Raw genomic sequence first — 27,629 nt, 5'->3', positions numbered from 1 at the left:
TCATCTAAATCCTCAATGTCAGTTGTATGGAAGATCTATTGTGTGACCCATCCTGGGGCAAAATCCCTCTCCCTCTGTGAACCTGCAAAACCAGACACATTATTTGCTTCCAAAATACAAGGGGGAGGTGGGGGGAAAGGGTACAGAATAGGAGAGAGAAAAAAGAAGGAAGAAAGGGGTCACAGGTCCCAAAGGAAACCAAAACCCAGCAAGGTGGATTCCATTAGCTGTTTTTCACTGTTTACCTTATAAACAATCTTTTAAAGAATTTATTTATTTATTTGATAGAGAGGGAGAGAGAGAGAGAGGGAGAACACAAGCAGGGGGAGTGGGAGAGGGAGAGCGGGCTTCTGTTGAGCAGGGAGCCTGGTGCCGATGCCAATGCCGGGCTCCATCCCATATCCTGGGATCATGACCTGATCCAAAGGCAGACACTTAAAAGACTGAGCCACCCAGGTGGCTCATTTAAATTTTAAATTTTTTAAAGGAGTGACGGATGCAAAAGGAAGTTGTTACTGGACAGAGGTTACTGGATAGAGACGCCAAACAGTAACAGAGGAAAGTGGAGATGGATTTACTGAGAAAGTGGGGTGGAAAGAAACTTGCCTTTTACGCCACAGCGGATGGTTCTTGTTCAAACATGTACCGTCCACTTCCCTCTCGTCTGGTCAAAGCATCTGGTGTGCACTCTCACACAAGTTTTTTTTAATTTAATTTTTTTAATTTTTTTAATAAACATATAATGTATTATTAGTCTGTGAATCGCCAGGTTTACACACTTCACAGCACACACATAGCACATACCCTCCCCAATGTCAGACAAGTCTTTCAAACAGTGTAGACTCCACACTCTGCGGTGGACGCGAGATTCAGCCCTGGCTAATAAGAACAGCACCTTCTTCTGGCCACAGTGACTGTTTCCAAAATGGAGCCCAATCCAATCAGAGCCAGTGAGATTCCATCTGCCACTTTGGAAGGCCGACTGGTAAGGGAGTCAAGATCTTCAGGTGAAGCTAGAATTTCAGCTGCCTGCATTTAGCTCATCTGTAGCGCCCCCACACAAAATCAAACAGGGCTGGAGACAGCCAGGTCTAATGACAGTGTTGAGACCCCTCTGCCCAGTTGTCCCTGAAGACAGAGATACCTCTGGACTATTGTGTTGCATGAGCCAGTCTGATGCAGGGCTTTTGTCAAAAAGAATATTAAGTAGTCTACGGCCCAAGGAGAGGGGCAGCATGATTGTAGTGGAAAAAGCCCAAGACTAAGAGATGAGGTGTATGGTTTGTTGGCCCAGCCACGACAAAGGAATTTGAAGTGGGTGCATTATTCAACTTTTCTGTGCCCCAGTCTCCTAGGGCACAGCAGTGCTGGAATGGAAGAATTTCATATGGTCCCAGGCCTCTATGATGCTGGAAGGATTACATCAGTTAGTATACTTTCTATTAATTAAGAGCAACTAATAAAGAAGCAAAACGATGCGAGCTCAGTGCACATTCAAGCTACACTATTTTCTAAATCACAAAGTGGGGCCAGTTTGCCTGATAGGGTGTGCCTCTAGAAATTGGGACTTAAAGCCATTCTATCTGTTCTCGAACTGAATCAACATAGTTGTGATGATATCTTCATTCCCCGGGAAAAGTGGGACTTTTGTGCAGGCAGCACTGCTGTAAGTGAAATACTGAAAAACTACTTGGTGGTTATGGAAAATCTTGGAATTATACAGAATGAATCTGTTTATAGGTATTTTATTGGCCTTCCTTGTTTCTTCTAGAACAGAGCCACGACTGGGGGGAACCAAGTGAGGCACCCAGAGTGCGGCACTACAGGAGGCACCCGCTTCAGGTGCTGCTGACACAGCCTGGGCATGACCCTGACAGTGAGTCTCTCCTTCAATTTTGCAGCCCAGCCCCCGCATCCTCCTTGCTGCCCTACTTAACGCTCAGCGGCAGCATGACTGATCACTTCATTTATTGAGCCAGAGTGTCCTTATCCTTTGGCTTCTGCAGCTTTCTTGAATTGTAATAATCTAAGCTATTGCTCCGCAGGGTAAAGCCTGGTTTTGTTATGGACTGAACAGGGAGGCTACCTGTGCTAACTCCTTTCTATTTAGGAACACAACTTTATAGGTTGTAATAGATGTGAAAAGAAAAAATACATTTATGATTGTACATAGGATATCAGTTTTTATAAAATTCTTTTTTTTTTTTTTTGAGGTCAAATATAGAAGATGCGATGTAAAACAGTAAAACATGTCTTAAAGGATTTTAAAAAGATGAAGTTGACTAGCAGGGGTGTGGGTGGGTTTAATCTGTCATATGGGATGATTTTTCATTGGTTGTCTATGAATCTGGACTGCAGTTTTTAAAAGTCTAATTATGCAGGCTCTCTGAGACACTGAATACCTTGTTTATTTAGGACAAGTCATCATCCCCTGAGGACACTTTTGGGTTTAAAGGTTGCATTACAATGGTTAGGTATCCTTGGAGGACAATCATTCTGGGCTAAAGGAAGGCTCTCAGATTTGAAACACCTTTGAAAAAAATGTGATGAAATAAGCATTTTTGTAAATATATTGAATTTTCTTTTTTTACATGACATACCTGACTTTTTTTTTTTTTTTTTTAAGATTTTATTTATCCATTGGATAGACAGAGATCACAAGTAGGCAGAGAGAGAAAGGGAAGCAGGCTCCCCGCTAAGCAGAGAGCCCGATGCAGGGCTTGATCCCAGGACCCTGAGATCATGACCTGAGCTAAAGGTAGAGGCTTTAACCCGCTGAGCCACCCAGGTGCCCCCACATCTGTCATCTTTGTAAGGGTCTGATACACAGGCAGGGTCTGTCATGTGGGGTTGCTGCCCTAAGAACCAACCAGTCAGCAATACTGTGATATTAATGTGATATTAATCACCATGGAGATAAGGACTTGGAGATTCTAAATCATTAAATGATTAAATGATTTAAGTGATTTTTAAATCATTTTAAATCTTTGATTAAAAAAAAAAATCAGGAGAAAAGGAAATCACAGCTTACCATACAATCAATTGGGCTTTTTACCTTGCCATGCTAAATTGAAAACAAACTCCGTTTGAAATTTTTTCTTTCTTTCTTTTCTTTTTTTGGAGGGAGTTAGGGAGGGAGATTAGAAGCTATCTTTAGGAAGCTTGTGCCACTCCCGGACTTAACTTCTGGCTCTCTAGAACTTTGCAGAAGGTTCTTAGGACTGTTTAAACTCAACGGGCAATGTTAAAATGAACACAGCTTTACCCTAAGCCTAAACATTCAGCTGAGATAAGGGTCTGGAAAGACTTCAAATAAAGCAGTTTAAGAAAACGTGACTGTCGATTGCCTGGGAATAACAATGTTCCTTTGGGTTCTTGGTCCTCTGCACGATTCACACCTCTGACACCCAAGGCAAAGGAATCAAGGTTCTGCGGTCTTAGAAGACCACAGCCATCAATGCCTTCTGATTTAACAGATTCAGTTGGTATCTAGTTCCTGCATAAAACCTCGATGGAGAGGGGCACCTGGGTAGCTCAGTGGGTCAATTATTGGACTCTTGATCTCAGCTCAGGTCTTAATCTCAGGGTTGTGAGTATGGACCTGCTGTGGGCTCCAGGGTAGGTGTAGAGCCTACTTAAAAAAAACAAAACAAAACAAAACAAAACAGGGGCACCTGGGTGGCTCAGCAGGTTAAGCCTCTGCCTTCAGCTCAGGTCATGATCTCAGGGTCGTGGGATCGAGTCCCGCAATCAGGCTCTCTGCTCAGCGGGGAGCCTGCTTCCTCTCTCTCTGACTGCTTCTCTGCCTACTTGTGATCTCTCTCTCAAATTAAATAAATAAAATCGTTAAAAAACAACAACAACAAAAAACAAAACAAAAAACCCCAAACAAACAAAAAATGAGGTGGAGAGCTGTAGTTTGAGGAGCTGGCCAGAGGCTGCAGTACCCAGCCCTCTTGTTTACTTTCCGAGGGGTCTTCTCCTACCCACACACCTGGCTTCACTTCTGCAGAAGGGGCCCTTCTCAAGGGGGCCATCCCATGTGGATTCGCCATTCAACAGCACTCCCATCAGCCCTGAAAGTGAGAGCCCCAGAAGTGGCAGGTGCGTGGACTGAGAGTGCCAGGCCAGTGTCAGGGCTGCTTTGGCGGCCTCATTCACCCTCAGTCCCTTCTCCAACTACTGACGTCTCCCTCTACCTGCAGAAGTCTCTCAAAAGAAACGCTGAACCCCTTTACTTAATCTGCATGCCCTTCCGGAAGGTGGAGGACGCAGCCACCTCGCAGGACTCGCTCTCCGCAGAGGAGCGCGCTGAAGGGGAGCAAGGCTCATCCTCGCACCCTGGGCGAGAACAGGGCCCCGACTCCAACCGGGCGCGATTTCCACTCGTTTACAGGAGACCAGAGCTCCGCAGGGGCCGCGCCCTTACAGGCGGGCCATCCGAAGCCCCAGATCACGACTCCCTCTCCGCCTCCTGCCCCCAGATCTTCTCACTGCCCTACGGCTGAGTGAAGTGTGGCGAAACCCTCCCTCTACAAATTCATGTTGTAGATTCTTGTAACACAATTTACAAGTCAAAATAAACGAAGACGCCTGGATAGGTAGCCATGCGCTGCAGCCACACCGTCCATTGAATTCTGACCGTTGTTTACAGTGCAGGCCCGCACTGTCGACGAGTGTCACCAGTCCTGTCACGCCGGGTAAGGCACTCCCTTGGGCGGCGTTCCCGGAGCGTTCACTCCTCCTCCAGGAAGAACTGGCCCTGCACGCAGACTGTGTCCGCGCGGCCCGACTCACGTGACAGGCAAGACTTAAACCTTGGCGGTTCCTTACTCCAGGCACACGGGGGCGCAAGACCGCGGCGTCTGCTAGGAAGGCGGCGGGGTGACGCTTTTGCCCTCTGGACGCCGACGTGCTCACGTCCTGAGGGTCCTCAAGGCCCGACCCGGAAGCGCCGGCGTCACGTGGCGCGGCGTGGGCCGCTGCCTTGGAAACGCGGCGCGCGTGCTCGCGGCGGGAGCTGCGGTGCAGGGGCGGGACCTCGCGGTGGGGGACGGGGCTGCTCTGGGAACAAGATGCTGTGTGCTTGGAGGCTGGGAGGGCTCGGATCCCGGGCAGCGGCTCTATGGCCGGGGCGAGCGGGCCTGCGCGGGCTCGGAGCCGGGATCCGGGCCCGAGAGGTTAGCACCAGCTGGTCCCCGGTGGGCGCCGCCTTCAACGTCAAGCCCCAGGGCCGCCGTCTGGACCTGTTCGGCGAGCGCCGGGTGAGCGGCGCAGGAAGGGGCTCCCCTTGCCGGCGCGAGATAAGCCGGCCCCTTTCCCGCGTGGCCAGCAGGGGTCTAGGAGGGGTCCTTTGGGTCTGGGAGGAGCCGGGCAGCGAACCCACTTTGTGTCGTTTGCGCTCTTGGTGGCCTTGCCCGTCACCTCCTCTTTGAGGGACTGGTTTAAGGGAGCGGGGCGGCCTTTGTTGGTCCTGTCCCCAGAGTGTGGGTCCCAGTACGTGCCTCTTCGTGAGCCCCTGCTCCCCGTGAACTCCAATAGTTCATCTTAGCAGGTGGCGGTGAATTCCGCTGGGAGGGTCCCGCCCTCGCCTCACACTCAGACCAATCCCGGCCCTAAGTTCACTTCGGCTCCAAACCTACCCTGGCGCATTGGAGGCCCCGCCCTGCTGTTCTTAGGGGGCGTCGGGTCGTCCTGTGGTTACTCTTCCATTGATGCTCGAAACTCCGTTCTTATTTCCCAGTGTTTGTACTCTCCTTGTTTTAAAACACAAAACTGTTGAGAAGAGTCTCCTTGCCTGTAATGCGATGACGTTGATCACGTTGAGTTCTTCCCCGAGGAGGTCACTGCCAGAATTCTTTGGTTTCTGTTTGTTTCCTACCTCCACATGCCCAGTATGGTGTCTGGCGTTCCCTCCCTAGGCACTCAGAGTTTATTGAATGACTGAATTAAAGGTGAAAGGAAAGCGAGCTCGGAAGGGGCTTACCTGAAGCCTGTTCGACTTCACATTTGTGGGTTTTATCCACTTCAGGTTGTTACTTTATTTTTGCCTTTTTTATTTCTTCATTATTTCTAACATTGTTTTCTTATAGAGAGTCTAGGACATGCTTTTCTTATAGAGAGTCTAGGACACTGAGCCTAATGATGTGTTTTCTTATTTGATTTCTGTCATTAATTTTGTTTTAAAAATATTTTTGTATAAAATTGGCTGCACCACCTTCCATGTGGGTAAATAACATAATACGGTTTTAACATAATTCGGGTGAAGAGGAGAACAGCTACCTATAGGTGCTGAGTAGAAAGATGGAAAGAGTAGTTTGATTTTGGGTGGATGAAATAAAACTAATTTTGGGTTTATTTTTCTTACGTGTATCATGGTTATAGAACTGGTAACAGATTTTCATATATGTGAATCAGTTTTTGATTAAGCAAGAACAACAAAAAGCCCCAAAGGTTTATGTAGTTCTTTTGTCATTACTGTAACTGGTCGTCTGAGGTTTAGAATTCCCATCCTCCAGTATGGGGAGGTGTGCTGGGAAATGAAAAATAGTCTGTACTTGAATCAAATTAAATCAGTGTAAAGAATCTAATTTGGTTTTGGTCCCGATTCTGCTCTGCCTGGAACTGTCTTTTCTCCAACTTCTTTCATTTTGAAAAGAGGTTAATTTCTTGCATCCCTTCTTGTAGAAACAATAGGCCTTATCAGTCCTGGTAGTTTTACCTCTTGTTGTTTTCAAAAATCAACATGTTAGTCATCTACAGAGCAGCTAATCTTTATCATTCTATTTTTGTTTTTTATGAAATATTTAAAAATTAAAAAGTCCATTCTTAAAATATTCATCGCTTAATTTGTGTGGAATGATGTGGGGAATGTGAACATAGTATCTGCGATGACAGGTATTATAATGATAGGATACACCCAAGGAAAACCAAGATTCCTTTATGAAAAAAGGACTTAATACCAAAAAAGTCATATTTTTAGTTTCACATAGGAAATATTCTCTGGATTGCAGGGTCTTTTTGGAGTTCCTGAGCTCAGCGCCCCAGAAGGATTTCGGATCGCACAAGAAAACGCCCTGAGAAAGGCAGACTTGCTTGTGGAGCGTGTGTGTTCCATGCCGCCTGGACCCCAGACCGTGTTCATTTTCGATGAGCTTTCTGATTCCTTGTGCAGGGTGGCCGACTTGGTAAGATGCTTACTGTAAGCCTTGAAGCTACCTCTCTGTCTAGGTGTTAAAATTTAAGCTACGTTCATTAGGTTTAATGTTAGAGACTCTAGGGTTCAAAGCATCTGGTGCTTGGTTTGGCAGCACCTAGACTAACAGCATATAAGCTATTTGAGAGCTGTTGGGTGTGATTTGGTATAGTGGGAGTAGGTTTTTAGGAATGGGGAAAAAACGTATAGGAGAAGGTGGTATGGAACTTGTACTTTAATATGTATAGTTAAGATGCACATGTGATATATAATAAAAGAATGGTTACTCGTATGGCAAAGAGTCTTCATTTGACAAAGATTCTTCATTCATGAAAACTTCTTTTTTTAAATAAAGATTTTATTTATTTATTGACAGATGGAGATCACAATAGGCAGAGAGGCAGGCAGAGAGAGAGAGAGAGGAGAAAGCAGGCTCCCTGCCGAGCTGAGAGCCTGATGTGAAGCTCAATCCCAGGATCCTGGGATCATGACCTGAGCCGAAAGCAGAGGCTTTAACCCACTGAGTCACCCAGGTGCCCCATTCATGAAAACTTCCATCAGAATTTTAATAGGACCTTTACCTGTACATTTATAATAAAATTAATCTTATGAAAAGCCAGTTTTTTAAAAACCTTTTCAGGAATGTCTTTTCTAGTGAAAACTAAGGTTTGGATATGAAACTGATTATATTAAGGACTTCCTTTTTTCATATTTTGAAGTGGATATAGACATGTACCTAGGTCTCTTCACTAAGAATCCCACTACTGAGGTAGAAGGCATGATATTTTATCTATTCCAAAGACCACCTCCTCATTAGTCATGTCAGTGAAGGAGATTGCAGTAGTGCACATAATTCCACATTGTGGACCCTCAGGATTTTGTTGACTTGGTATTGGACTGTATATACCTTTCTCTTCACATTCATTTAATACTGAGTCACCACCGTGTGCCAGGCTCTGTTCTAGGCACTGGGAATGTCATGACTTGTGACAGATACAGTCTCTGACCTCATGGACTTTATATTCTGAAGTTAACTTTTTTTTTTTTTGAGATCTTTTTTTTTTTCTTAAGATCTTATGAGGCACTAGACCCTGGTAAGAGGTTTGCCTGGATTAACCGAATTAACTTTCTCAGCATCTCTCCCATTTTCAGATGAGGAAAGAAAGGCAGTAAGAGGTGAACTGATATACCCAGGGTCATCTAGCTAGGAAGTGATGGAGCTGGGCTCAGAGGCCAGGCATCCTGGCCACAGAACTCATGCCCTCACCTGCTCTTCTGTATCTTCTACGTGCAGTCTAGCTGCTTAGGGTCCAATGAATAGGTCTTCCTTACGTTGGGGAGGTTGGAAAGTCAGTTAGCCTCCCTGTTTTTTTTTTTGTTTTTTTTTAGTTGTTATTTATTTTTAAGAGTATCATACAGTAAAATTGACTTCTTTTGGGGGATGGTACAATTCTGTGAATTTTAGTTAATGTGTTCATGTAGCCACCATCACAATTAGGGTATATAACTATTCCATCACCCCAAAAAGCCCCTGAATTATAGTCACACCCAGCTCTCTGCACGTACCTCTGGCAACTACTTGTCTGTTCTCCATTCCTGTAGTTTGTCTCCTGAAATGTCAGAGGAATGGAATCATTGGTCCTCTGAGAATGACCTCTCTCACCTCACATAACACTTCCCCATCTTTGCTGTTCCCTGATGGGAACCTTTTCCCCCTCCCGCACACTGGAATTGAGCAGTAACACCCTTCAGATTGCCATACGGTCACCGTGAGTTTCCCCATTTTAAGGAAATTGATAAAGTATCTGAACGTTTTTCCCAAGGGTGAAGTGAGGTCTGCTGCAGGCTTATTGTAGTCACTTCTTGGTTTTGTAGGGTCTTGATCTTGTTCTGAAGTGTGTGCGTAGCAAGCACTTTGAATGATGGAGGAGGACCCGGGAGATGCCCGAAGACGCCTCGCAGTGACCTTCTCCATGGAATTGTGTCACTGAAAGCTGAAAAGGAAAATATTTCTCAGGGAATTTCACTTATGTGCCATCAAGTATTGACTTTATTTGTTGGTGGCTTATTTATTGTCTTCGCCTCATTTTAATTAGGTGGTGGTCTAGGATTTTTTTTTTTTTTTTTTTTTTTTTTGCATTGGCGCTTCTGCTTGTAAGAGATTTTTAACTCTTTGCTTCATAGCTTGTCCTAGTTTTGAAGATTTTTGTACTTATGAGGTATGGTAATATCTCATTTAAAAAGCTGTAAATGTGACTTAAACGTGGAAGTCTTTGGGTAAAAAAATTAAAAGAACCGTATTCCTTTTGAATTTTTAGACTTTACCTGCCAGTAAGATCAATACTGTAATAAGGCAAGGGTTTTATAAACTGTTGTTTCCCACCAAATGGTTGTTTGGTTTTGCTTTCTTTTTCTTTTATGTAACAGTGTTGTTTTCCTCATCCCTATTACAAATGAATTTTTTTAAAGATTTTATTTATTCATTTGAGAGAGAGAGCTGGAGAGAGAGTGAGAGCATGGTGGGGAGGAGGGGCAGAGGGAGAGGGAGAACAGGCTCCCTGCAGGGCTCCATACAAGGACCCCGGGATCATGACCTGAGCTGAAGGCAGACGTTTAATTGACGGAGCCACCCAGGTGCCCCACAAATGAAATTTAAAATGTATGCCAATATTTTGAAATAAATATTGATTGTAAATTCTGCAACATGTAGATTAGTAATTTATACAAATTGTAAATTTTACATAAGTAATTTTTCAGGTGCTCTAGTATTAATGTTATCTTATTGTTACATCAAATGTATAAAAACTATGGATTTAAATGTTCTTACATTGAAAACTAATAATAAAATTAGGAAATTTTACCTTGTGGTGATTTTATTTCATATTATAGTCACATATGTTTTCTTGGAGAATGAAGAAGGTATGTGGTATTTTGTATTTCCCTTGAATTTTTTGGCAACATACTACAATTAACATGAAAATTAAAGTCTGGTTTTATGTGATTTCATTAAAAAAGTAAAAAATTCTATCTCAGTTTAATGCTAAACTCCGTATTGAAGCCACTTTAGCACTCTTAGTTGGGGGTCATTTCAGCTGAGACAGGGAATTCATATTTAGTAAAAGGCCTGTAAAGAGAGAATATGCCTTTGTTTTCTGCACAAAGGCAAGAAAGTAGTTAAATCAGTCTTGAAACTATGTTGTCTGTCAGTTGAAAACAAAACAAAACAAAACCTGCCTCTGTAGATCTTCCCCAGAGTCCGGCAAACGTAAGCACCATACTGCAAACAGTGTTTGTTAGGAAGTTTTAGAATATTTGAGAGAAGATTCTGCTTTTTTGAACCGTAGAATTAGGAGGAATTCACTTGGTTTATATTTGAAGGAGAAAGGCTTTTCTGAAATAAGGTTAGTGAACGTATTTTCTTTGGAATGAAACCCCCTTGATTGGAATAAGAGTTAATATATGTTCAGCAAGAAGCCGCTTAGCCCTGCTGGTTTAGGAAAATGTCAGTAATGGAAATGCAGTAGGGCCAGCCAAATAGCATACTTGAAAGCTCAGGTTTTCATTTTTACCCTCAGATCTCGGAAGAAAGCTTCCATCAAATTCCCTCTTGGTTTTGTCTTTCTTCATTAGGCCGATTTTGTGAAAATTGCTCACCCTGAGCGCGCATTCAGAGAGGCGGCGGAAGAAGCTTGTAGAAGTATTGGCACCATGGTAGAAAAGTATGTTCTGCTCCCCTTCATTACAACCTCGGGTGATGTGGTCTTGTGGATTTGTGCTTGAGGAACTTGGTCTTCAGGGCTTGTCCCCGCAGGGCGGTGGGGAAGAGGGAGGGCCCTGGGGGACAGGCCCTTGCGAACTCCTCCCAGGCTCCTGCAGTGCAAGGAGTTGTTTATCTCTGCTCATCTGTTCTGTCACTTGGCTTCCTTGTCTGTAAGTGAAGTAATAACATGATTTCCCTCTTAGAGTTAACTGTGGGGAAAATGAGACAATTGCTTCTAGAGTGCTTCTAGAGGCATCAGGCACATAGCTAATACCCACGCCTCCTATTGTTGTTTACATTGAGAGTTTTTTAGTACCTCAGTGGCAAGTTGGAGTTTCTTGATGATTCTGTGATTAAATTGCTATTGCACTAATGGCTGTGGGCCAGAGACAGGTAGCCTTGCGGTCCCTGGGATCTGGGGTGGGGAGGGCAGGTCAGGGGGTTCATTAAACTCTCAAGGAGGGCTGAGGTAGGCTGGGGCCTTGATGAAGTGAGTTATTTTCAAGCAATCTTAAGGTAAATTGAAATATTTTAAGCCACTTATGAGAGCTCATAAGTGCTCGTGAAAATGACTTCGAGGCGGACAATGCCATGTTCAAAAGCACTTAGGTGTGAGATACCACACCAGAAAGGGTTGAAAGCCAGTGGGAGCGTCAGGGCTCAATTGGCAGGAATTTACAACTGGAAATCATTGGAAGAATTTCTGACAAAGCAGAAGCTGGAGGAGGAGCGTGGTGGCTTTGGTTTGACAGGCTCGCTGAGGACCCAGCCCTTCAGGAAATGCTGCTTCTGCTTCTGACCCATCGAGCAGTATTTGCTGCCTTTGGGACAGTGCATGTGATTCTCTTACAGCCATTGAAAACCGACTCATTGACGGAGATAAAACTGGTCCCTGTGCACTGCAGACACGGGGCATGAGGAAGGGACTGGAATTGGAGGCTCCTTGGAAGAAAGAGCATCCCCCAGGGAAAAGCCCTAGGAAATGAGTCAGAGCTGCCTGGGTGCCTGCCTGAGGCACCTTGATCACTGTATCGGGCCTGGTTTTAGGTACAGCTCTGGAATAATGGATGTGGGTTCTTAATTTTTTGGGAGGACAACAAGGGAGCCATAATTGGTAGCAAAGTGTGGTCAAGAGGATCTGTGCAAGGTCTTCACTTCATCCTAGAGAGCGTTTCAGTCTTTCCTTCTTGGCCACACTCCGGTGGCTGGCCCGAGGCCCTCTGAGGGCCGGGATTGCTCTCCGCCCTCGTGGAGCGCGAGGACTCCTTTCCTCCTTGGGTCTAACTGCACTGTATCGTTACCGTTTCTGCTGATCTTCCAGAAACAGGATGTGTATTCAGGTGCATGTGTAGAATTGATTGATTTTCGGGTAAAGAAAATAAAAGCCTAAAATTAGGTGTGTCTGTTTAGAGTTAATGCCAGCTTTAGACTAAAATGGAGACTTTATCTTAAGATCTCATGACATAAAACGTAACGTGGGAGATTTATTGAAACTTTTGAAGACGCTACAGTGCAGGCTCTCGAATGCCTGTCCTTTTGACATGTTGTAGCTCGTAGGGGGAGCAGGTCTGGAGGAGGTAGGTGCCCACACTGATATTCTCCTGGTATCCTGGGCTTGCTGCCTGGGAGCGGGAGACATGGTATGCCTGCCTGCCCTTCTTGTGGACCATTTTCCCACTGAGGTGACTGCCTCAGTTCCCTTGGTCTTGGGCGTGACCCATGAGAACCACAGAAACTCTTGGATTTCTACAAAGCCACAGGTGTTTGATTATGCACTGAGTAGGGAACGTGACCATCTTTGAGTTCCTGAGTAGGAATGACAGATGATTCTTAACAGCCTTGCCCTTTCCTGAGGGTCCACGGGGCAAGGAGCAGATTGTATGTAAAACCAGTTCACTCTTTAGGCCCGAGAGTGCCAGGACTTTCTGGTATCTAGAGAAGAAGAAGGAACTCAGGACCTAGTAATGGGACTGTGGCTTGGGTTGAGGGCAGAGCTCGGGTTGGGGGACCAAGGACAGGATGGCAAGGCCACCTAATGATAACTACTATTTGTTCCTTCATAGGGGGAACATCTTATTTAACCCTTGGGGTGACCTGAAGTCTAACAAGCTGGGGAAGTTCAAATACTTGCCCAAAGTCACAGAGTGGTAGTAAGGCTGGTGTCGTAACTCTAGTGTGGGGCCTTGAAGCCTGTGTCCTTGAGCTCTCCTTGACATGTGGGCCTGCCACTCTGGCCCCGGTGGGCAAAGGTTACCTGGGTTCTAGGCTCTTCACTTTGGAACTGTAGAATCTGTGTTTAACCTTCTTCCCATCATCACTTCTTTCCTTATTAAAGAAACAAATGGCCACGGGCATATTGCTAACAACGACTTCTCAATGACTTCACCCTACTTCATTCCTCCCACTCCCCTTCTCCTGTACGCTCTTCTGGTTCCAGCTGCTGCTTGTGGCTTTAAATGTATCCGTTTACCTTTCAGAACACTTAGTACCTTGATGCTTTGCTTAAGGACTGCCTGTTTCCATACTAACTGTGGTTATGCTATTTCTTTCCCAAATGAAGAAACAAAACAAACCCCCAAACCGTTGGCCTCCGGGTATATGTATGCTAGGATGCGACACCATTCTCTTAATGTAAAGTTAAAAAGAAGGTGTTAAAAAAAAAATGATTTAATTTTTTTTCATTTGTAATTTTTCTAGGTTGAACACAAATGTGGAATTATATCAAAGTTTGCAAAAATTGCTAGCTGATAAAAATCTTGTGGATTCCCTTGATCCAGAAACCAGGTACTCATTCCTTTGCGTTCATTATGGTTGTGATTATAGGGGCACGATGGGAAAACCACCCCCTCCCCCGCCACATCTCTGCACACACAGCCCTTGTTTGTCTGCAGTGTTTCTCCCCAGGGGTCAACATGACTCTGGCACTTTCTTTAAGACTTCATTCAAATGGTGTCTCCTCCTCTTTGGTACCAGGTCATGCCCCATCCTCTTACCCTGCATGTGTTTTCAGTCCTAATCATTTCCAGCATGATCTGTTTGCTGACTTGTTTACATCCCTCTGCCTTGCTAGACCGGAAGGTCCAGGAGGGCAGGGACTGGTCTGTTTTGTTCAGAGCTGCATCCCAGCACCAGCAGCCTTTCTTGGCCTGACGTATGTGCTTAACAAAGGAATGACTTCCTGTGAGTAGTTGGCAGTAACACTTAGCTCCCTGCTTGAGGTTCTATAGCTGGTGCCACTGGAAGAGAGAAGCAAATTGATTTTATTGACTGGTTGGATGTCATGAGCCTTGAAATAATTTCTTTGGGTTCATTTGATTACCTTTATTATTCTGAACTGAAAAAGCTGAATTTCTAAGTCACTGCATAAAAACATTTGATAGAGGATTTTTGATACCATGTTTCTTTGCTCAAATGTATTTATTTATGATTTTAGAAGTGATTAACCCATCCATATATTACTTGTAGCACAGAGGTTAATATTTTTTCTTACTTGTTTATAACTTACATACTTTTTTTAAAAAGATTTTTTTTAATCATTTGAGAGAGAGAGTGTACAAGCAGGAGGGAGCTAGAGAGGGAGAAGCAGGCTCCCCGCTGAGCAGGGAGCCTGATGTGGGGCTTGATTCAGGACCCTGAGATCATGACCTGAGCTGAAGGCAGTTGCTGGAACCCTGGGTTCTGGGTTCTAGGCTCTTCGCTCAGGAGATTTACCGAGCCACCCAGGTGTCCCACTTATTTACTTTTTATTTATGGGGCACTTCTTTTCACTTCTTGATTCTCTCTTTCCCTGCTTCCTTCCCTCCTTTCTGTCTCCATATGTGGCTTATGGCCCCCACATGAAGCCCTGTTCTGGAGGGATCAGTTGGTACTGGGGTCTTGTTAATTGGATATATGATTACCATGCTGTGTGGACCATACGATGAGGCTGTCTTTGGGGGATTATTTTCACCTGACTTCTAATATGTAGATAGTGGTTTGATCTTACTTCGCTTCATTGATTCTGGGTCTCAGGATACTAGTAAAACTAGCTGTACCATCAGAATAGTCTGTCTTTGCTATACTTTTAGGCTTGAGCATGATATTGTCTTCATTAGCAAAACAATTAAAAGTTGAATGCCTGCTCATAGGTATTTATACTCAATGGTACGACTTTGAGTAGAGACAGCAGGTTATTCATAATCTGACTTTGCTAAAGATTGGCTTTTCTACATTTAACGTAGAGAAATTGCAGTGGGCTAGCAGACTATTTTAGGTGCAAAGGATTTGTTCTAACAGGATACATACCTCATTTCTAGGTGTCACTAAAAATGCCAAGAGGATTTTTAAAGTAACAAAATGGTAACTACATTGGGAAAGGTGAGCTGGGCAGAATATCAGTATTCTAGAAAGGAAAGGTAACTTGAAGTGGGAGGAAGAAGAATTTGAAGTACTAAAACTGAAATATCATGAAACTTGTGCATCATCAGGAGAGCTGGCTAGCCCCCAGAGAGAACCTGTGTGTGGTAAATACGTGTAAGATGACAAATTATAAAGTGCAAGTATAAAACAGAAAATTGTGGTTTTAACCAATTATCTTGGCATAACAGGTTATGAAAGAAATGATTTAAATTGAGTAGATGATCCTCTTATTCTTTGATACATTCTATGAAGTCCTTGTTCTATGAGCTGTTCAAAAAGTATTCCCAGAAGGGTCCCATTAGTTAAGTTAATGTACTGTCCGCTCTTAAACAGTTTTAGCTGATTGCAGTCTTCGTGAAGCCCAGTTATAAAGAAACCTGTTTCACTTGGGTTTTTCCAAAACTATTAAAAGCTTTCTTGTACGCAAAGAATATAACAAACACATCATCTTCAGAAAATATAATGGAGGGAAAGTCCCAGTCACAAGAGCAAAAAAAAAAAAAAAAAGCTGCAATACATTTTGAAATAAACTCAGGACCACAAAGCTTGTAGAACACACACACACACGCACACAGACATGTACACACATTGGGAAGCATGAGAGATGATATTTAAGTAGTGAAAAGTATGTCTGTAAGTTTAGTGCTACCCAGTCCACAAAGGAAGATTTTTCTGTTGTAACTTAAAATAGATAATAAATAGATAATAAATAGGCAGGAAAAATCTGGAGAGAAAAGTACTAAAAAAGAATTGGTACCAGGTAGTGAGACATTATAAAACTGCTATATTTTAAAGAGCATTATAGGGACACCTGGGTGGCTCAGTGGGTTAAAGCCTCTGCCTTCAGTTCAGGTCATGATCCTGGGGTTGTGAGATCGAGCCCCACATTGGGCTCTCTGCTTGGCAGGGAGCCTGCTATCCCCCCTCTCTCTGTCTGCCTCTCTGCCTACTTGTGTTCTCTGTCAAATAAATAAATAAAATCTTAAAAAAAAAAAGAGCATTATACTTACACCGCCAGCATAGTCAATGAAAGAAAAGAAAAATTCAGACAGTCACGAATATATGCAAGACTGTATTTAGTATATGATAGAAGTGTTATTTCCTATCAGTAGGGAAAGACTTGGTTTTCAGTAAATGATGTTAGGTCAGGAGATAACTATTTGGGGGGAAAAAGTAGATTACTTAAAGATATGAATTGACAGTCTTGGAAGGTGAGACGTCTGTCTTCTCATGATACCAAAGTCAGACCACCAATGATTGATTTGATGATATAAAGACTACAAACTTTGGTATGGTAAAACTTTTCCACATTCAAAGTCAGAATACACAATGGGACAAATGTTACTTACATGCTAAAGGGTTAATATCTTCACTGTGTTAGGAGGCCTCACAGATTGCTAAAAAACAAAATAAAACAAAAAAGTGGATCTCCTGATAGAAAACAAGGTAAAGGATTCTTTCTGTGAAACTCTCACAGAATAAGGAATAGCGGGCAAATGGCTGTTAAACTTGGAACCGTGTAGCAAGTATAACACCGGGAATCGTGTGAAGTGGGGATAGCACACACGGCCTCTGCTGTTGGAGTGCTTTGGGTGGATATTGGCTCCTTGACTCTCTAGGTCTTTTTTCTCCTCTGTAGGAGAATAAAAAAGTACTTCATAAGATTATTATGAAGTTTGAATGAAGTAATGAAAGCAAAATATCTGGTACTTGGTAGTCATTCAAAGAACGGGATCCTACCAGCCTTCAAGAAAGATCGAACAAAGAGCCCTTCACTTAACAAAGCTGAAACAGAGCAGTAGTGTTCTAATGGCTTGGGATGATGGGTCCTCTCTGGTGAAGTGTAAACTGATCAGTATTTATGGAGGACACCTTTTTGGTCAATTTAATTCTTGGAACGTATCCTAAGGAATAAATAAGAATAAAGAGATGTATGTAACGGAGGTATTGGTCATAGCATGGATTACAGGAGTGGGGAAAAATGAAAATATCTTTAATCCATATGACCAAACATTACAAACATTAAAAACCATGTTTTTGAAGAGTATTTAAAGAGATAGTGCAGTGTTCAGTGTTTGTGGTATAATTTTAAAAGAAAAACCAAGATACAAAAATCTATTTTAGTTGGCTCCCAATTATTTTAAATAAGTAGTATAATATATTCAAAGGGGATTGGATAGAAGCCAAGGGAAGGTCTTTTTTGTTGTCGGTGTTAGCCACAAGTTCATTGCCACTGAGACAGTATCTTTATGAGACCAGAGATGCTGCCTCTGCCTCTGCTTCTCAGGACGGGGTCCTGTTGCATGTTTCCCACCAGTCCACCTGGCCCAACAGCCAGACTAGTTGATGTTTCAGTGTGAGGGAATTAAGTGCCCCATACATATGTCCATTCAGAAACTCACTGAACATTTTTCAAGTATCCACTATGTGCTGGGCACTGTGCTAATTTCTTTAACCTTACCTTATTTAATTTCACATGTTCTTCATGTCAGTTTTAATAGTGCTGGTTATCTTTGGTGAGATTAGTGATTTCATTTTTCTCTACATTTCTACATAAAGCTGTTACACAATAAACTTATATAATAAACTTACCCTATACAGTATATTTCCATTCCTGTTTATTAACCCCTGTTATCTTTCCCCCCCTCTAATTAAAATAAACAGAAAATGCCTTTGCTGGAAAAGAGAGAGGAGAGTGTGTTTTAGGTTGACTGTTCAGGAAGGGAGATCACCATGAGGTAGAGATAATGGGGATATTTTAGGGGCTTAAGTGAAGCACTTTACATTATTTAAGAAAGAAGGTAAGTGACTAAATTATTAATGTGGTCTATTGAATTTTCAGAGTTTTAGAAGAACTTTGATTCACAATAATCGGGAAGATAAATATACCCTTTATGAAAAGTCTAAGAATGGCAGGAGAGTAGATCAAATATTTAGATAACTTAATTCCAGAAAACTAGTAGTTTAAAAAAAATTATTATTGACAGAAAGAGGTGTTACACCTGAAATTGGTTCCAAGCATGCAGCAGGATTAAAGAGAAAGAAAACAATTCTCATTAGCCAAGAAACTCAGCTTCCGGCACAGCATCAAAGAATTTAATATTCTAAATAGCTGCTACTAGTTGGAAGAAAAACTGAAAATCTCATAGAGTGGGCCTTTGAAAAATTGTCCAAGTGTTCACTGTTTTATGTTTTTAATTATTGGGATTTGGATGGAGTTGAAATAAATAAGCAATTATCATGACGGCATCCTCCCGTTTGTCCTCTCTGAATAAGGGAAGAAGCTCTTACATGTAAAGCAAATCGTAATTATTTTTCATGTTCTGCAATACATGTATTGACTTTTTTAAACATTGGTTGAAGCTATCTTTTGTTTCCTCTTTGCTTATTCTACTTAAACATCCTTATAAATCATTTACAACCCAGTTCATGGCTTTCCATCGTATGGCTCCAGTACAGATTCTGTGTTCTCCTAACAATTTTTCAAACTGTTTTAAAGTAATTAATTTTTATTATGTTCTTTTAGCCAGCATATAGTACATCAGTAGTTTTTGATGTAGTGTTCAACAATGCATTAGTTGCGTATAACACCCAGTGCTCATCCCAACGTGGGCCCTCCTTATTGGCCATCACCTGGTTACGCCATCCCTCCTGCCCCCTCCTTTCTGTAACCCTCAGTTCGTTTCCAGAATCCAGAGTCTCTCATGGTTTGTTTCCCTCTCTGATTTTCTTCCTATTCAGTTTTCCCTCCCTTCCCCTGTGGTCCTCCATGCTGTTCCTTATATTCCACATATGAGTGAAACTATATGATAATTGTCCTTCTTTGCTTGACTTATTTCACTCAGCATAATCCCTTCCAGTCCCATTCATGCCAATGCAAATGGTGGGTGTTCATCCTTTCTGATGGCTGAGTAATATTCCATTCCATTGTATATGTGGACCACATCTTTTTTATCCATTCATCTGTTGAAGGGCACCTTGGCTCCTTCCATAGTTTGGCTATTGTGGACATTGTTGCTATGAGTTTGTTAAATGGAAATCATAAATGCTTTGGAGCCCACAGCAGTGGCCCCTAATTTGAGGGTGGAGGAAAGCCTTAGAGAGACCTCACAGTGGAAGAGAGGGTATTTCATGAGGTGCTAAGTTCATCACAGCAAGGACTTCTGACCCTCATCCTGTAGGGATGGAGGACTAGAGGCAAGGTGACCCAGTAGGGCTAACTAACTATAGTATATCAGGGAAAGGGGGGGCAGCAGCCTGGACTAGGATAGTGGTAGTAGGGAAGGAGATAAAGGGTTAATTTGGTTGATTGTTCTATTTCTTTCTAATTGTCTTCCCCCACACCACCAGATAAATAGCTGCCATTTACTGTGTAATTTTCATATTGCCAGTAAAGAAGTGATGTGCAATTATTTCTTTCTTACATGTTAGTAATACTAGCATAAGCTCTGTGAGATACAGTCTTGTTTCCTGATCCCCTGATATGTATTTATCAGATTTACTTAAGAATGATATTAGACTCTTCTGGACATCAGGGACCGTGTCTTTTACTCTAATGTGTTTAAAGAGCTCTGTGTACCAGTCCAAGCTTTTATGGCATAGCATGGTAATGTCTTGTTTCCAGCACAGACACAATTTTCTTCCATTTACCATATGCTATGGATTCAGTATTTTAATTCCTCTGGTGTCTAATGGGAAGTAAACAATATCAAATGGACTTTTAACTAAAAAGGGAGAGGTGTCTTTCTAAGTATAAAATATTACAGGAGAAAATTAATGAAAAGTTGCCCCTTACTTTAGATATTATCAAGATACCTTCAATTCCACTGTGGGGTTTTTTTTTTTTTTTAATTGTTCTGATAGAATTGTTAACAGCAGGGAAAGGGTGGGAAAATTAGGCCTTGCTCCTAAGTTTGCAGATGCATTTGATGATAATTAAAAATGATGCTCTCTACAATGCAAACTAGTACTCACTCTGGAAATGGTGAGGAACCTTCCTTCACAAGTCTTAAGCAAATTCAGCATAAGGTGTACGGAAGCTGGTAAGTAAGGAACCTGCTTGATGATCTCTCTTTGAACTCCCCACATACTTTATTCGTATTCCTGTTAGGAACTTTACTACATCTTTAACCTTGTATTCATTTGTTCAAAAAGTATTTGTCCCCTATGAGACCATGCCTTATGAAACATACATGCATTTACCCACAAGCCCCTTAGAGTATTCTTCTGTTAAATATACATGCTAGTTAAAGCTGTGTTATAGTTATCTGAATACTATTTGCAGTTGGGCAGCATGTGTGTGTCCCATAAGGATTTATTTGGTGGGTTGTATAATGTATGTGGCAAACATTTTTTGAAGGAAAGACGGTGGACAGTTGAAAAGATGTCCATCTCTTCTAGAATAAAAGCAGCAGATAAATTTGACCTCATTGGAGTTGTCATCATTCCTTTGGTTCAATTTAAGGCTTATTGTACAGTTAACATGATATATATATGATACCAGATCATCTACAGGAGAGCTTAAAAGCCCAGTCAATCAGCTGGATGTTTTGCCTGATTTCTAAAATGTTAGGTTCCTGGTTTCAAACATATTATCTGTGTGTGCGTTTGTATGTGTGTGTGTGTATGCATACATTTGGCTTTTGGGGAGTATTATTTAAAAAGTCCAATTTATTTAACAAGAAAGTGATTTTGCTAATAATTATTATTACCTGTTATAACCTGGGTTTGTTTTGTTTATAGGCGAGTGGCTGAACTGTTTATGTTTGATTTTGAAATCAGTGGAATCCATCTAGACAAAGAAAAGGTGACTCTTTCTTCTGTGTTTTTCTGCTCGTTTTACTAATTTTTTTAAAAAGATTTTATTTATTTGATAGAGAGATCACAAGTGGGCAGAGAGGCAGGCAGAGAGAGGGGGGGGGGAAGCAGGCTCCCTGCTGAGCAGAGAGCCCGATGTGGGCCTCAATCCTAGGACCCTGGGATCATGATCTGAGCTGAAGGCAGAGGCTTAACGCACTGAGCTACCCAGGCACCCCTAGTTTTACTAATATTTAGTTGGTACCTTTATTGCTACAGTCCTTGTACGTTGCTTAAATTTGCATATCATACAAACTTTAGGTTATTTGTGTTCTGTTGTATTTGAATATGGTACTCTCTGGAAGTTTGTCTATCATCCATGGTAACTCAGAACTAGGAAATTACTTGAGACCGTTGGGGTGTTTCAGATGTCGTGTATCCTTGGTGGATGACCAGGAAGGAGAGGCAAGTGAACAGGAAAGCTAAGAATTTTGAAGATTGAGGTCTGGGAGTGGAGGTACAGGGACGATCACCGAGACCTTTACATAAGTGTACTTATTCATATTCTGCATGTCTTCGAAAGATCCACACGGTTTTGTTCTGGAAGCAGGAAGCAGGGCTGATGCAGTGTCTGCCCTAGAATACGAGGGACCATAGACATTGTTCAGACCCCTCCTTTCACAGATAGGAAATAGGACAAAGTGACTGGTTCAGGATTCCATCCTTAGAGTCCAGAGTGTCTGACCCTGGCCACTTCTCTTTCTAGAACACAATATCCTAACAAGCCGAATGCCCTTGTTTCTATAGTACACTCAGGGCTGGGAGAATGAGGGTGACTTGACCACCACCAACAGATCCGCCTGCTCTGTGTCAGCTCCCCTCCTTGCTTCATGTCTATTATGGTTCTATTTTTTTTTTTTTTTTGTAGTTATGTTTCTCCTACTAAATAGGATATAATATTACCTATTAATAGAGATCAGTTTATCAGAGTACGTTGGGAAGTAGAGGTCAGGGTCTTGGGATGTAGAGCACCTGCATTAGGTAATATCATTTTGCTTGTTGCTGGGTTTGAATAATGTTGGAGCCACTGGTGCACTGTTGTGTTTATGTGGCTTTAAGGATTCAGCACGAGACTCCTGCCCTAACCCTAAGCCTACACAAGCTGCCCAGCAGTCCCCAAGGCTGATAGGCTCTGCGGTACATTTATGTTGTTAAAAATGGACACTTTGGCCCCTCCTCAAGCCAGTTCTTTATTAGTACTTCTCTGTATAGTGAATCTACTAGTCTCTGAGTCACTCAAATACACATTTGGGGTCAGTTCACATTTTTTTATTCCCTATACTTCCATGTCCTAATTGGTTACAAAGTCCTCAGATAATTTCTGTAGAACTCCTGCATCTGTCTGCCTCCCTCAAACAACTTACCTTGAACCTTATCACCGTATACCTGGGCTGTCTGAAAGGTCTTTGTCTTCCTGATACTCATTATAGTTACTAGTGATTAAGTATTTGATATTTGAAGCATGTCTTTTTCATCAGATCTTCATAACAGCTTTGGGGCTGTTTGAGTATTACTTTCATTCCTGTTTCATAGATGAGGAACTGAGGCACCTAGAATTCTGTGATCTACCCAAGGTCACAGAGCTAGTAGGTGGAGGAGGCTCGGACTCCAGAGCCTGTTCAGCTGTCCCTGCCCGGGTTTCCTGCTAACCAGAGCCTGCCTGCCTCAAACACCTCCCCCCGAGGCCTCATGCTGAGACCACTGTGTCTGTGAAGCTTTTATCACCCAGGTGGAATTTTTTATTCCCATTTGACTCCTTTCATGCACATGGCATTTATCTTTAAGTGCCTGTTGTTGAAGCTGTTCCTCTTGCATTACTTACCTAAATTAGGGGCTTCTCAAGCACCAAGAATGCTGGTCATGCTTTTTCCGGATTTGGCCTTGGCAAATACTGAAAGATTGTGTGACGAATCTTAATTATGCTAGCTAATACTAATCAATTTTGATATTCAGAAGGAAGATAGCAGAGAGTAGTAGAGTTGCTAGGAGAGATAGGTGAATATTCTTGTTATTTTATGCAATCCTCAGGAAAGATATTTTTGAAACTTTACTCAAAAGTGTTATGTGTCAAGTCAAGGTCTGTTTCAACAACATTGAACCTGCTGCTTTTACTTCTTAAGTGTTCTTACAAGGGTAGCTGCCCTTCCTGGCAAGTAACTCCCTGGAACCCACAAACATTAAAGATGCAAGTAAAGTAACCTTAGTGAACTCCTCTCTCTTAACTTCTGTGTCTGTTCTCCAAGGGGCTCCACTAGGACAGGATAAAAGGAGACGTTCCACTTCTGCAAAGGGATCTTGAAGGAGACCCACCTACATAATGTGTACAAATTGTAAAGGCCTATGTATTCTTTCTGTATTCTTTCTTTTTTCTTATTTCTTAATTTTTAATTAAACTAAAATGAAATAAATAATTTCTTAATTTTTAAGGTCTCACATGAATATAACTTAAAAATTTAAAATGAATGAAAGTGGGCGCCTGGGTGGCTCAGTGGGTTAAGCCGCTGCCTTCGGCTCAGGTCATGATCTCAAGGGTCCTGGGATCGAGTCCCGTATCGGGCTCTTTGCTCAGCAGGGAGCCTGCTTCTCTCTCTCTCTCTCTGCCTGCCTCTCTGTCTACTTGTGATCTTTCTCTGTCAAATAAATAAATAAAACCTTTAAAAACATAAAATGAATGGAAGTATTTTTTTTTTTTAGCAATTATTTGCTAGATAACACGACAATTTCATAGAATTCTTTGAGTTCAGAGTACTGCATCTTTATCCCAGAATGATGAAATGCTACTGGAAATTGAAGGCAGGAAGTAAACCCAGTTTTTAATTTTCTGGGTATTTTAACAGGTGATAAATTCTTTGAAATAATTGTATTACTCCCCACCCCCTCCCATCCCACCCCAGAGTAAAAGGCTTTGGGGAATATTTTTGGAATTACAGTGTAATTTCCTGGTCTTTTACCTCTTTGGTTATTCCACTGGTTACCATTAGGTGGCGATAAGTGGCCATCGTAGAGACAAAATAGGTAAAAAGAAATCTGGACTATAACGACATTGAAGTATCTGAAAACTAATTTTTCCCCTGAAGTTTGAATTCTCGATATTTTAATTTTTTTTAAATGGCTCCATACCCACCGTGGAACCCAACATGGGGCCCAGTATGGGGCTTGAACTCACAACCCTGAGATCAAGATCTGAGCTGAAATCAAGTCAGATGCTTAGCCCACTGAGCCACCCAGGTGCCCCTGTATTGTAAAATTTTGGTTGTTAATATATACTTTATTTTTCCCCAGCATCTTATCAAGTGTACATCGGCATTTTAAATACCTTTTAAAAAGTATTAGTGCTGCTTAACTTTTTTTAGGGTCATAGTACAGTTTAGAATGTTGATAGCTAGTGACCCCCATCCCAGAAAGTTCTGCATCTGATTTCACCTGAAGTCATTATAAGAGCAGGTCCAGATGCCCACCTAGTTTTCTAATAACAATAACTACAATTACAACTTTTACGCTTGTCCTGCAGTAGATCGGACTGATGATGTGGACTACTCTATGTTTTCTCCAAAACATTTGTGGTGCCCCCTATGATAATACACATTTTCTCAGGCGACTGTATGTCCTAAAGGTGTGACTGCCAGAAAAAACCCCCATGGGTGTGCCAGCCACATCACTGTCACTGAGTCGGCAGGCTGACGGGTGCCGGGTGCGGAGCTGGAAGGCGCGTCCCTGCCCTGCGGGCTCCGTCTGGCTCTGCTCCCCGCTCCACTGCTGTCCGTCTCTGCTCAAGTGTGTGCAGCCTCAGAACTGCTACAGGGCAGCCGCTCTGGATGTTCACTTTACTCTTGTGAAGACCTGCAGAGATTTCCTTTGCTTTCCTTTTGGTCTCATCTTTTACGACCCAGTATATTTTCATATTTACCCTTCAACTTGTGCTCTTTAATCTACAAATACTTACAAGTATCCTATTGACTAGATTCAACCACCTGCTATTCTCCAATTCACTTAACTAAGAGGTTATCTTGGGGGATAGGGAAGGATCCTGTATTTCCCAATGTTGTTAATTTCAGAGATTAGTTATATAACTAAGGTATAAAATAGAACTCTAGAATTTACATAAATCTTAAGATATAGAAACACTATACAAACTGTTAGGACATTAAATATCTATCGAAAGGAGAATTACCTTAAATTATTATGTATTTACGGCATAACCAATATACTCAATGTTCATTTTAACATATTATCTTCTTCAATTAATTTAGCCACATATGTTGCTTTAGCATCCTTATAGATGGTCTATTAAATCAATTGTGAACTTTTACTTTCAGTGCCTTAAATAACTTTTGCTCCATCTGCATCTAGCGTAAAAGAGCAGTGGACCTGAATGTGAAAATCTTGGACTTGAGTAATACATTTCTTATGGGAACTAACTTTCCCAACAAGATTGAGAAGCATCTCTTACCAGAACACATTCATCGTAACTTTGCAGTCACTGGAAATCATGTCATAATTGACGGTCTACATGCGGAAGCCCCAGATGACTTGGTATGTGCATTCTGCTCTCTTCGTAGTCCAGCTCCCATCTGAGTGTTGCTACTGTTTTAACCCCAAATTCAGTGATAATATAATCATACCTTTAAGAATACTTGAGTGTTACTAAGCCCTAAAATTCAACTGTGGGCTTATTAATTCCATAAATGGCTTTGAATGATGAAAATGGTTTAATCATTCATCTTTCATAAAGAACTCCGCATTTTTAAAGTATGATCAATAACAATTGATATTTGAGACTACTCAGATCTTTAATGTTTGTAGTCTTTGCCTGGTTAAAGGTGCTTGATGGCACGTGCATTGGGTAATAGTTTTTTCCAGCATACCCCATACCAGAGAACTCTATTCAAGAATGTGTATCTCCTACTAGTGTATGATTCTAAAAACTTTACTCACCCTATATAAACCCTTGTTTTATTTTTAAAGCAATGATCACCTATACAATAGAGAAGCAGGAGTTAGCCTACATAGTCATTGCATGGGCCTTTGTGTCCTGGTACTTATTATACCTTCTACCATTTCTATTTTAAATACAGGTTCGAGAAGCTGCTTATAAAATTTTTCTTTATCCCAATGCGGGTCAGTTGAAATGTTTGGAGGAACTGCTCAGCAACAGAGACCTTCTGGCAAAGTTAGTGGGGTACTCCACATACTCCCACAGAGCCCTCCAAGGCACAATAGCCAAAAATCCAGGTAAGCTTGTTCACCCAACTTTTCAGGACAAAATAGGGTTTTTGTGAAACTGAACTTCTGATTTACATACCTATAAATCAGTGTTCTCTTTTTAATATACTCAGAGACCCACTTACTGAGTTTTTCTACATTTTTATATAGAGCTGACTTTTAACTAGAGCTAATAATTTGAAATATATTCTCTCCAGTCAAGGAAATTTATTTCTTGTGCATGTTGAGAGTAAGTCATACTTAAATTTTCACTGATGCTAATTTCAGGTATTTTCATTTTAACTCAGCTAGTTTCTGTGGTCAGCCTAACCAAATTGGCTAGAATTAGTGTGAAAGAGGAGGAAAGATCAAAATATCTGCTGAAGACAAGGTTGAATATAGGCTGGGGCGATACAAACACATAGTTATAGAAACTTCTAAGACAGAAGAGTGCTAGATGGGAGGGCTTGCATTCGGTGGGGAAGAAGCATCCCGGGGTGTGTGAGAGTCTTTCCTTGTGCTCTATTGAATTCTTTTTGATTTAGAATGTATAAAAGAGTTATATGATAGTAATGATGTAAGTGTATATAGTAAGTTTTTTCAAAGGCCTGTTAGATAGTAGTCATGGTTCAGACTCTGACAGGAGGAGGGTAGTTGTGATGGTGGAACTGTTCAGATTCAACATATCTTCTAGAGTTCAAATCTATGAGACTTGGTGATGGGTCCAGGGGGGTAGGAGACGGCATGTTGGGTGCCCTTGGTTTCTGGTTGTGCATCTGGGTGGACATGCCATTCACAAATAGATGTAACAGTAGAAATGAGCTCTGTAGGAGGAAGACCAGATTGTGAATTCTGATCTGTCTTTATTCCTCCCATGCATATCCTTTCTCTTTCTAGTATGTTCCTATCTTCTCCAAAGTGTTCTTAAAAAATGGCCATTTCTTCTGTAAATGGCCGTTCCCTTGACCCGTCAAGGCTCTCTGCGAAACCATAGGCACAACATGCTCAGTTCTTCATTCATGTTGTTCCCTGCATAGGGCACAGCTCCCCTCCCCCAGTCTGTCTGTTAAAATCCTATATAGTTTTTCAGTGCTCAGCTCAAAACCTACCTCTTTCACAAAGCCTCTTCACTATTCACTTCCCTTAGATGCCCATCTCTGAACCCGTTAAGTGTGTACAATTTGTTTCATCCCATTTAACTCCTAAGTAGATCTTATG

At 42.0% G+C, this 27,629-nt stretch overlaps 1 protein-coding gene across 2 annotated transcripts in view; it reads left to right on the top strand.

Moving 5' to 3' along the window:
- The first annotated feature begins 4,900 nt into the window (after window positions 1-4,900).
- MIPEP (mitochondrial intermediate peptidase) overlaps window positions 4,901-27,629 on the top strand; it is a 183,056-nt gene continuing 160,327 nt past the window's right edge. Inside the window, exons 1-7 of one of the 2 annotated variants that reach the window (XM_082700191.1) lie at window positions 4,901-5,264; window positions 7,014-7,187; window positions 10,826-10,914; window positions 13,653-13,739; window positions 21,096-21,159; window positions 25,560-25,742; window positions 26,285-26,441. In XM_082700191.1, the coding sequence (XP_082556317.1) occupies window positions 5,076-5,264; window positions 7,014-7,187; window positions 10,826-10,914; window positions 13,653-13,739; window positions 21,096-21,159; window positions 25,560-25,742; window positions 26,285-26,441 (943 nt within the window). In that variant the 5' untranslated portion in view covers window positions 4,901-5,075. The remainder of the gene's footprint in view (window positions 5,265-7,013; window positions 7,188-10,825; window positions 10,915-13,652; window positions 13,740-21,095; window positions 21,160-25,559; window positions 25,743-26,284; window positions 26,442-27,629) is intronic. The other variant, XM_082700190.1, reaches the window with a different exon arrangement.

The sequence above is a fragment of the Mustela nivalis genome, assembly GCF_964662115.1.
Source record: "Mustela nivalis genome assembly, chromosome: 15".
Taxonomy (NCBI): Eukaryota; Metazoa; Chordata; class Mammalia; order Carnivora; family Mustelidae; genus Mustela; species Mustela nivalis.
The sequence above is the reverse complement of the archived record's forward strand: the minus strand, read 5'-3'. Positions and strand labels throughout refer to the sequence as shown.